Source organism: Delphinapterus leucas, chromosome 15 (assembly GCF_059928025.1).
Source record: "Delphinapterus leucas isolate spDelLeu-1000000601 "Yukka" chromosome 15, BTC_Dleu_Yukka2, whole genome shotgun sequence".
Taxonomy (NCBI): domain Eukaryota; kingdom Metazoa; phylum Chordata; class Mammalia; order Artiodactyla; family Monodontidae; genus Delphinapterus; species Delphinapterus leucas.
The window spans coordinates 34,812,210-34,822,798 of record NC_143143.1 but is presented as its reverse complement, the minus strand read 5'-3'; the positions used below and the strand labels follow the sequence as shown (position 1 = coordinate 34,822,798).

The following is a 10,589-nucleotide window of genomic DNA, read 5'->3' as shown; positions in this document are numbered from 1 at the left end:
AGCTCCTGCGCCCCGCGGGGAGGAGACCCCGCTGCCCACCCCGCTCCGCCACCGGCGCTGAGTCACCGCCCGCCCCGGCTCAGCCGAGCCCGCGTCCCCAGGAAGCGCCGCCGAGCGCCTGCGCATGCGTGATCCCGGGAGCGTTGTCGGGAGCTCGCAGCCCTGGAGGAGGCGGGGCCCGACCGCGGGCACGAGCGGAGGCGCGTGCGCAGGGCGCGCTCCCGTGAGCTAGGCTCAGCCGGAGCCGGGCTCCGTGGCCGGGGGCAGTACCTCCGCAGGGTCGCGGTGAGGAGCCTTTCGGGGATAACAATTTGCGAGTCAAGAGCCGGGCTTGAGGGGCGAGGCCAAGTTCCGGCTCCGGGAAACGGATTCCCCCACCCTCACGACCCTGGTCCAGAAATGCCCTGCTCTGGGCCTCGGTTTCCCCTGGAAGGCGGGGGTGGGGGTCGTGCACCGACGAAGGTTGAGGCCCTGCGGCCGCGGCGTTGACCTCGGACTGGACCGGGCCGCGGTGAGGATTCGGACCACAGCGCCCGAGGCCCCCAAACGCGTTGGTCGCTGGTCGGGGAGACCCGTCCCCGCGCAGGAAGCCGCCCCCCGACCCCCTCAGGAGCCCGTCTCGCTGGATGATCTGAGACCAGAGGCCGCGGGCCAGGAGCACCCATGTCCTCGTCTGGCCCGGGTCACACAGACCTGCGTGTCCTCTTGTCTGCTGGCCCTGGTCACCTGGGCTGGAGTGACCGAAACGTCACGAGGTCCAGAGAAGGAACACAGATTTGCTTCTGCCCCGGGGCTGGTAGGGGCCCAGGGCCCAACAGGGGCTCCTAAGTAGGGCCAGAATGTTGGGGTGGGCTCCTTCCCGCCGCCTCCTTACCAGGCTCCAGCTCCTAGTTCCCAGATCCTAGGGGTGGGTCAGCGTCGAGGGAGGACAGAAACCTGGTACCCACCACGCATCAGGCCATGGATCACTGTCAGAGGAGCATTGCCCGTGGGACACTATCTGAGTAGCTGAAACAGGCTCCTTGGTGCTAAGCTCTCACCTCTCCAGTCAGCCCCAGTGCTGCTGCCTGCAGAGACTTCCCTGCTTCTTTTGGCCCTCTCTGTTCAGAAATGGAGTGGCCTCGAGCCCAGGTTCCTTGGGCTTCCATTTAAGTGCTAGTTTTCCCTAATTCACCTCATTTCACCTTGATTCCTCACTGGCCACACAGATGTCTTCCTTTTTGTGGGTTTGGGCCCTTGATGTTCCCCCAGAATTCACCCCCCTGGCCTCTGACCTTCCAAACCCACCCATCCCTCAAAGTGTAGCTAGGGGCTTCCCTGGTGGCGCAGTGGTTGAGAGTCCGCCTGCCGATGCAGGGGACACGGGTTCGTGCCCCGGTCCGGGAAGATCCCACATGCCGCGGAGCGGCTGGGCCTGTGAGCCATGGCCGCTGAGCCTGCGCATCCGGAGCCTGTGTTCCGCAACAGGAGAGGCCACAACAGTGAGAGGCCAGCGTACCAGAAAAAAAAAAAAAAAGTGAAACTAGCGTTCCACTCCCTTCCCAAACTCCATAACCCCCTGGCTGTCTCAGTATTCTCAGGAGATGAATTCTCAACAAAGGAAATCTATTAAATGCTTAAGTAAATTACACAGTCTATATGTATTGGTCAGACTTTTCAAATAATTACATTTGCAAATGAGAAAAAAATCCTCTGCCAGACCATGTATCCCCATGTATGATTTAGAAAATGTGGTCGCTTCATCCCAGAGGTCTTCCCTGGTCACTTGGGTTCCATGACTGTATCCCTAACTGGATTGTTAGCTCCCCAGGGCAGAGACTATGCCTGAATAAATATGTAAGAATTCCTAGGCTTTTGAAGTTGCGGTGGAAAAAAATCCAGAAGTCTGGAGAAAATGGAAGTAGAACAAATAAAATTTTTTGCACTCTTCACAAAGACAAAATCACTCTTTTTAGTGTGTCAAAAAAATGTACTATCATAACTTGGCCTATGCTCCAGATTAGCACAAGTCAATGTGATAGAATATAGTAGAAAGAATAATGGGATGGACAGAAAATTGGCCTTTTAGTTTGGTTTGTCATGTTTTAACAGGGTGAACTTGGACTTAACTTCTCTGGATATGCAGTTTCCCCATGCTGGATTTGGATTTAAGGATAAAAAATATACCTGCCCCATCTACTTTACAAGATGATCATGGTAGAGATCAAATTGAAATGGAATTAAGGGTTTGGTTTTTTTCTTTTAATATTTTTTTGTTGTTGCTCAGGAAATAATCCTCAATAATCTTTTTAATGAAAATTACTTTTAAATGATAATTTTGTTGTTGTTGTTGTTATTAACAAGCTTCAAGGTACTGACCGAACATTAAAAAAATCAGACAATGCTCAGTTTTTGCCAGTTTGTAAAGAGGAGGGAAAGGGATCAGAAAGAACAGTGTCACCAAATGTGACCCTGGGCAAGTAACCTAACATGACCTGTAGGGTAAGTCAGACTTCAGATAGAATTCTGGCCCTCCCAAATACACAGGCCATCATCCCAACCGCTCTGACCATCAGTCTCCTCATTAGTAAAGTATGATTAATAATAGATTAATAATAGTAATAACATTTACTGAATGCTTTCTGTGGGCTCTGTACTATTTCAAGCATGTTGCATTATTGTCATTTAATCCCCTCAACAGCCCCATGAAAGAGGGACTATTAATATCTCCATTTTGTGGGCGAGGAAACTGAAGCACAGAGAAGTTATGTCATTTGCCTAGGGCTGCCCAGCTACTAAGTGGTGGAGCCCAAGACGAATCCCAAGCACTCTGACTCCAGAGCCTGTGCTCGTGTCTGTGCTGGACGGCTCCTTCCCTGTGGGGTTATTTTGAGGATTAAATGAAATAAGGCAGGGAGTTCCCTGGCAGTCCAGTGGTTAGAACTCGGCGCTGTCACTGCCGTGGCCTGGGTTGGGGAACTAAGATCCCGCAAGCCGAGCAGCTGGCCAAAAAAAAGAAAGGAAAGAAATGAAGTACATAAAGCACTCAGTGTGGCCTGGCACACAGCTGTTAGAATTACTGCATTATCTTAAGGTATAAGAGTGGTAATGTCTGTAGGTCTATAGACCAGTTCCTGGCGCAAAGAAGTGCTCTAGAAGTTGTTTCCCTTCCCCACTGACTTTATGGGAAAACAGAGAACAGTTTCCAAAGTGCAAGCACACACAGAATATGCTCATTTATGCATGTCATTTTTGTATGCTTTGGATAAGAGGTTGGCGCAGGGGATACCTCAGAACCTGTTGAATCCACCTTTGCTGCATTGCTCTACTCTCATTTTTTTTGTCTTTCTTATGCTTCTTTTTTATTGCCTTTATGGTCTTCTAAGGAAAAATTCAAGTTTCCCTGGATTGGGAAAAGCTTGAGCCGAATGTCACAGAAAGTGGAATTGGCTTGTAATGTTGTCTGAAGGCTCAGACTTTGGGGGACACATGAAAAGCCCAGGGACCATTGGGATGTCCTCCTCGGGTGAAATCTTCCTGGGTCTCCACCCTGGGCTGGGCACCCCCTGCACACATCTGCCTGCACACATGCTCCCATGATCTGAAATCCACACACTGTTCATAGTTACTTCACAGCCACGCCCACCTCCCCACCTCAGACGTCCCCATTGGCCATGGACCTTCTCTACACAACACACAATGCACACCCTCTCGACATCTGCGTCTGCTACCCGACACACACCCACACACAGACTTTACAAGCATGCGTTTGCATGCTCCTTATAGATCCCCCTGTAACCCCCAGATCTTCAGGGGACACATACACATAGCTGTAGACTCTCCATCCACAACATCCCTCATATCATCAGGCTATGTTTAGAATGGTCTTTGATTTTGTTTTCTGCATTTTGCCCTTCTGTTTCTCTATCATCCTAACGACAGACTTAACATAAATGTAGTAGGATGAGGCTTGTGAAACAGCACAATTTTGAACATGTCAGCAGGGTCTGTTGTGTTTTATTTATCTTCAGAACAGACCTCACCTACCTTGCCTTTTCCTGGGAAAAGCTCCATGTTCTTCCATTCGTGGGAAAACGATGGTTGCAGTTACGGGCAGGGCCAGTGACTTTGTGGGGTGGCTGGCAGCAGCAGCCTTAGTTAGAGCAGCTTGCTCAGCTGATCAGTCTGTGGAACGTGGGCCCCCTAATCGGAAGGAGGCCAAGGGGAGGAGGGCATTGCCTTAAGATCAGCCCCCACCTCAGGAGAAGCCAGAGCAGACGGCCTCGCGCTGAATTCACTGAGTCCAGCATCCTCTCCGGTGTGAGCCCATCAGTGCTGGCGTGGGTTAGCTCTCACACTCCCCTTTTGCTTATCCCCAACCTCCCACCAACACCCCAGGGCCCGGTTCTTTTCCTTTTGGGAACATGCTCACGCCAGGACAGTAAGGTGTGGCGGGAAGGGCACAGGCCCGGGGAGGCAAGGACCGGCTTGGGTTTCCGTAAAGGCGGGTACCAGCAGGAGTGTGACACGCTGTGGGGGCACCGCTCTCTGCAGAAGCCAAGGGGAGGCACCATCCTTACGTTCAGGCCTGACCTCTAGCATCTCCACCTAAGCCTTAGGTGCCAGGTGGGCAGCCACGTGGTTGAGGGCATGGACCAAATGCTGTGACCGCCTGGGCCAGCTCTGTGGGACAGAAGCTTCAATAACTCCTATTAATGGGCTACTGCTACAGAGGCCAGGGAAAATGACAAATTCAAGGTGTGAGGAGAGAGTATTACTTCAAGTTTCCAATTGTACAACAGCCTTAGTTTCAGAGCCGGCTGAAGGAACGAGTCACCTTTGACACCAGGAGGCTAGAAGCAGGAGGGAGTTCCAGAACAAGCTGGGAGGGCGTCCCAATCAAGGGTGGGCAACTTATACATTTTTAGTCTATCCCCAAGAAACTTAGAAATTAGTACACAGGGGACTTCCCTGGTGGCTCAGTGGTTAAGAATCCGCCTGCCAACGCAGGTGACACGGGTTCGAGCCCTGGTCTGGGAAGATACCACATGCCGCGGAGCAACTAAGCCCGCGCAACGCAACTACTGAAGCTGGCATGCTCTAGGGCCCACGTGCCGCAACTACTGAAGCCTGTGTGCTAGAGCCCGCGCTCCGCTACAAGAGAAGCCACCGCAATAAGAAGCCCGCGCACCGCAACGAAGAGTAGCCCCCACTCGCCACAACTAGAGAAAGCGCACGTGCAGTAATGAAGACCCAATGTAGCCAAAAATTAAATTAAATTTTAAAAAAAAAACGAAATTAGTACAAGGGGTGAGAGGCGATGGGAGGAACAAATAGGTGGAGCACAGAGGATTTCTAGGGCAGTGAAACTACTCTGTATGATGCTACAGAGATGGACACATATTGTACATTTGCCAAACCCATAGAAGGTACAACACCAAGAGGGACCCTAATGTCAACTCTGGACTCAGGGTCACTATGACGTGTCAATGTAGGTTCGTCAGTTGTAACAAATGTACCGTCTGGTGGGGCGTTGATATTGGGGGAGGCTGTGTGGGGAGGGGGTATGTAGGAAATCTCTGCCTTCCTCTCAATTTTGCCGTGAATCTAAAACTGCTCTTTAAAAAACTTAAAGTCATAAAAATCAGTACACTCCACTAGATAAAAGGAATGAAAAGAGATTACACTGGTTGGAGGCAACAAGAAAGCACGAGGCATTAAAGAGAGATTGGAACTTTATTATTGAGACTTTCTCCCTGATGAACTCAGAACGGAAAGAGCACTGGAAAGGTTCTGCTTCAGAGAGAAACAGCAACTGTTCAGGCACAAACGTTCATAGATACTCCTCCTGGGGGAAATCTCTGGATTCCGAATCCCCCCCCAGTTCCCCACTACCCCCCACCCTCACCCAAAGAGTCAGAATTCTGCTCGAAATCCACCTCCACAGAGCGGGGCACAAAACAGCACTTAAAGCCCCAGCTGGTTGACAAGCCTGCGGGAAGTTAGAAAGAAGGGAAGTCAGGGGGTGAACAGAGGAACAGAAGGAGTAAGAAAAGTTAGCTGGATGGAGAAAAGAAAAGGGGGGAAAGATCGCTGATGATGTCACCCCCCCCCCGAAAATATAAGTATTGTATGAATGTGTTCGTCTCATTTCAGCTGCTTCCCCCAAAGCAGTGGTGACCGCAGCAGCTATGACAATGCCCAGTTCTCCACTTTTTCTTCCCCTTCTTCACTGGGAAAAACAGATATGCCAAGAGTAGCCGAGGGCAGGAAGGGGCATTAAGGAGCGAAGTGGGAGGGCAGCCCCTTGAGAGTGCAAAGGATGGGAGATGAAGCCAGGGCTGTTTTTTAATGAGAAGGAAGCAGCTCCCCAGGTGCTGGTCACCAGGCTCCTTGGATGCCCCTGGCAGACTTTGCTTCTCTGGTTGGCTCTGTCCTTAGAGACAACGTCCCGATGGCGGTGGGGCCTCTGGTCTTCTTGTGGGAGGTCCCGGGTCCTCCAAAAAGCCAAAAGAGGCAGCCTCTGATGCAGCACTCGGTGGAGTGCTAATCATTCTGAGAAACAGGAATTCCGGGATTGCAGTTCTCCATGTGGGCCTAATCTGATCACCAATTTGCCAATTTGCCTCCACTGCCTAATCCTCAGGGCGCCTCTCCCTCTGCTTCGTCTTCACTCTTCACTGTCCTTCTGGTCCTGGTGACCCCCTGGTGCTGGTGGGTCCTCCTGGTGAAGTCCCCCAAGACAGGTCACTCCCAGGAGGGGCCGGCTCAGTTGTCACTCGGCAGGAGGAGGCCCTCGGGGCAGCCGGGCCAGGCCCGGGTCTCCTGGACTTAGACTCTTCACCCACCCACTTCCCATCAAGAGGCTTGTCCCCTCCAGGCTCTTCCTTCCGTCCCCCATCCCCATTGCCCTCCACCAGGCAGGCATGACTCTCATAGCTAGCTCCTCCTCTGTGCCCTCAGGCATCTGTTATCTCCCTAATCTCTCTTGGACAACGTAATACACACACATTCACACTCATTGGTATTTGAAGGCCAGGCTCCCCTACCATGTGCGCTCGGTGGGTATCGGCATCAAGTTCAGGTGGGAAACTGAAGGTCAGGCCTAGGTTGCCACCAGCACCAAGCGGCTGGTGCTGGTTCTGACTCCTGGGAAATTGCTCCAAGTTTTGAGTGTCAGCGCATCAGGGAATGGAGAAGAAGGGAAAGGAAAAGCCATGTGATGAAAACCAGGAAGGAACGAATCTTCTGCCAAGTGTCTCCACGGAGAAGCTGTGGCAACAGCAAGAAGCTCTCCACTGTCCCCTCTGAAACCCAAAGCCTTTGGGGTCTGAGTTTTCCAAGACATGCAATAGACACAGACACACTGCAAACCAATTAACCCTCTGAGCCCTGCCGGGACTTTCACTGAAGTCACTTCCAACAAGTAAATTACCTGAATGCATGGAACAGTCACTCTCCTCTTGGGGCCAAGGAAGGGACTGAGCTTCCTGGCTGGCTTAGAAAACAAGGCCAGAGAAATGGCCTGGGGGAGGCAGATCCTTCTAGCCAGGAACTCTTGTTCTCTCTTAGCATTCTGGTATCCTGAATCGTTCCGCACCCCTTGGGGAGAGGGGAGAGGCCTGGGGGTAGGCTCAACACCCAGGTTGATTCAGACCCTGAGAGACTGTCTCCTGTTGAAGCCAACCCAAGCTCAAGAGGCAGCCGAGGGCTGGGGACAAACAGAAGACTGTGTGGAAGGCAGCCACGTGGACAGAGCAGACAGCCCTACGGAACTCAAATCTCCTCTAGTTTCCCAGCTTACCCGGGGGAAAAAGGAATTTCAGCTGCTTTTAGCTCATGTGATGCTCGTTAATCCAGTTTACACTAGAATTTAGCTGCTCTCTGTCCCTCCAAGAGGGGATCCAGGAAAAGCAGGTGTGGCCTGACGTGCCTCAGTCAGGCCCCTAATTGAAGCAACAAGACAAGCATGCCACAATTCACAGTTTCCACTCTCCCACCTCGACCCACACCTTACCCCACCAACTGGCCTCAATTAACTCCCAAATCTCCAACGAGTAACAGTTCCTGCCAGTGTGGCTCAAAGGGTTAATAAACCAGGACTTCTCAGACAGTTAGGACACAAGCTCATTCACCAACAGGAGCCCGAGAATGGTGACACAGCAACCTAGGGTTTCTTATAGCGATTCTTTGGGGTTTCACCACACCCTGTTTTGTCACAGTTGAGAGCACCTGGATTCTTCCCCAGCCCAAGGCTTCCCAGGAGGCTGGGGAGCTCCTGGGTGATGGCCCGCTCAATCTTATCCAGAAAGCAACCTCCCATGTAGGAACACTGCTGGGACAGGAGCTTGAAACTGGAGATAGGGTTGATGCCAAAGAAGTCCTTATAGGCCTCGCGGTTGGGAAGGTCAAATTTGCTGACGTTGGTCTTTGCCAGGATGGTCTTGAAGATGTAGAATTTATCAGGGTCTTCCACGATGTCCTTAAAGACCAGTTCCCCATCACTGAAGAAGGTCATTTTGTCCCTGTACGTCTGCAGGTAGCGGTCGACCAGGAGGGCGTGAATGCGGACCCGGATGGCATGCTGGCGGATGAAGGCAATCTTGTTCTCCAGCCTGTTCTCAATCACCTGATTCAGGTCTTCCAGGAGGGAGATCTCTTCCCTGAGAAACAGGTCCCAGTGGGTGTCGGGCTTGTAGTCATATGGCCAGAAGGAGCTGACGTACACCCTTGGGGGCTCCGTGACGTTGATGAGCGGGGCCAGGCTCCAGAAGAGGGCCCCATAGACCCTCATGAGCATCTGCATGGCCAGGTTGTCGGCTTTGTTCAGGATGATCCTTATTTGGGACTCACGCCCCTTCAGCTGGCGGAAGAGCATCTCCAGCTCCAGACCCACGTCCAGCTTGGTTGGGTCAAAGACAACAAAGATGAGGTCCGCTCTATCGATGAACCACTGGCACACGTCGTTGAACGGGTAACCTTGGGGAGAGGAAGCGAGAAGTCACGCTGGGCAGGCGCCACCTCAAGCCCCTCGCCCCTCTTTCCAGAACCAGACCACTCCGTGGCTCAAAGGGAGTAACGGCATCAGGGAGTTTCTGGGTTTCTAAAGACTTTTAAAGAATTAATTACATATCTCCTGTCCCTTGTCAACCCTCAATCAAGAATGGCCTGGTGGGGGGACTTTCCTGGTGACGCAGTGGTTAAGAATCTGCCTGCCAATGCAGAGGACACAGGTTTGAGCCCTGGTCTAGGAAGATCCCACATGCCACAGAGCAACAATGCCTGTGCACCACAACTACTGAGCCTGTGCTCTAGAGCCCGTGAGCCACAACTACTGAGCCCACGTGCCACAACTACTGAAGCCCATGCGCCTAGAGCCTGTGCTCCGCAACAAAAAGAAGCCACCTCAATGAGAAGCCAGTGCACCACAAGGAAGAGTAGCCCCCGCTCACTGCAATTGGAGAAAGCCTGCTGGCAGCAACGAAGACCCAACACAGCCAAAAATAAATAAATAAATAAATAAATAAATAAATAAGTTTATTTTTATAAAAAAAAAGGATGGCCTGGGGAATTCCCTGGCAGTCCAGTGGTTAGTACTCTGTGTTTTCATTGCTGAGGCTGAGGGTTCAATCCCTGGATGGGGAAATAAGATCCCACAAGCCGCATGGCAAGGCAGGGAAAAAAAAAAGAACGGCCTGATCCTTGTTTTAATCCACAATGGAATCCAAGGCTCCAGGAAAGCAAAACACTTTTTCCAAGTGGAAATTTTCCCCCTGTCTGCAAAGATCTGAGCAGTGGCAAAGATGTTGAAGGAAAAATGTCAGGGAATTAGAAGGAATAAAAGAGAAGGTGCCTTACTTAGGGGAAAGAAACATGGACCTGCCATCAAGACCTGGACTAGAACTTGGGCCCTGCCACTGGCCAGCTGAATATTAAATGCTTCTAAGCCTTAGCATTTTAGCTGCAAAATGACAAGAAGAACAATAACACCTAAGATGATATAAAGATTACGATGTTGCTATAAATTTAGCAAAGCACCAAACTAAAACTGCCAGCCTGTCACACAGCCAGCTCGATACATTCTAATTCCTTTAATTTATTTCCAAAATGAGAGGACTAGGAATACCTGTCTTGAAATGTTTCTACAATGATCAATCAGTAATGCATAAAATTATCCTATGCATTATAGGAGTGCAATAAAGATTAATTTATTATTATAATTATTAGTGATAATATTATTACTAGCCATAAAACAGGGTTCTGGTTATAACCAAAATGAGAGTTATAACCATAAACTGAGATCCACCATCTGGTCATATATTCCTACAAATGCCCCGTTATGACTCATCTCTGCAGACGGCCCTGCATCATAGTGACACTAAGTGGCACTCCCCTGCCACCTGAAGGCAAGCAGAGCTTTGGAAAGTCTGAGACAGGCTTCTATTGAAACAGGCCTGGTAAAGCAGTTACTGGGACTAGGAAGAGTTGAAAGTCAGGTTTAACCCAGATCCAAGTTAGCCAGAGGTCAAGTACATGTGGACTGGGATCCGAGTCCAGGCTCTCGATCACCTGGACACCATGGGCCTCCCAAAGACAGCTCAGCCCCAGCA

The 10,589-nt window shown here is 51.0% G+C and overlaps 1 protein-coding gene across 1 annotated transcript in view; it reads right to left on the bottom strand.

Annotated features, from left to right (window-relative positions):
• Positions 1-5,325: 5,325 nt before the first annotated feature.
• SRL (sarcalumenin) overlaps positions 5,326-10,589 on the bottom strand; it is a 35,886-nt gene continuing 30,622 nt past the window's right edge. Inside the window, exon 8 of the mRNA XM_089895402.1 lies at positions 5,326-8,958. Within this exon, the coding sequence (XP_089751528.1) occupies positions 8,147-8,958 (812 nt within the window). The 3' untranslated portion in view covers positions 5,326-8,146. The remainder of the gene's footprint in view (positions 8,959-10,589) is intronic.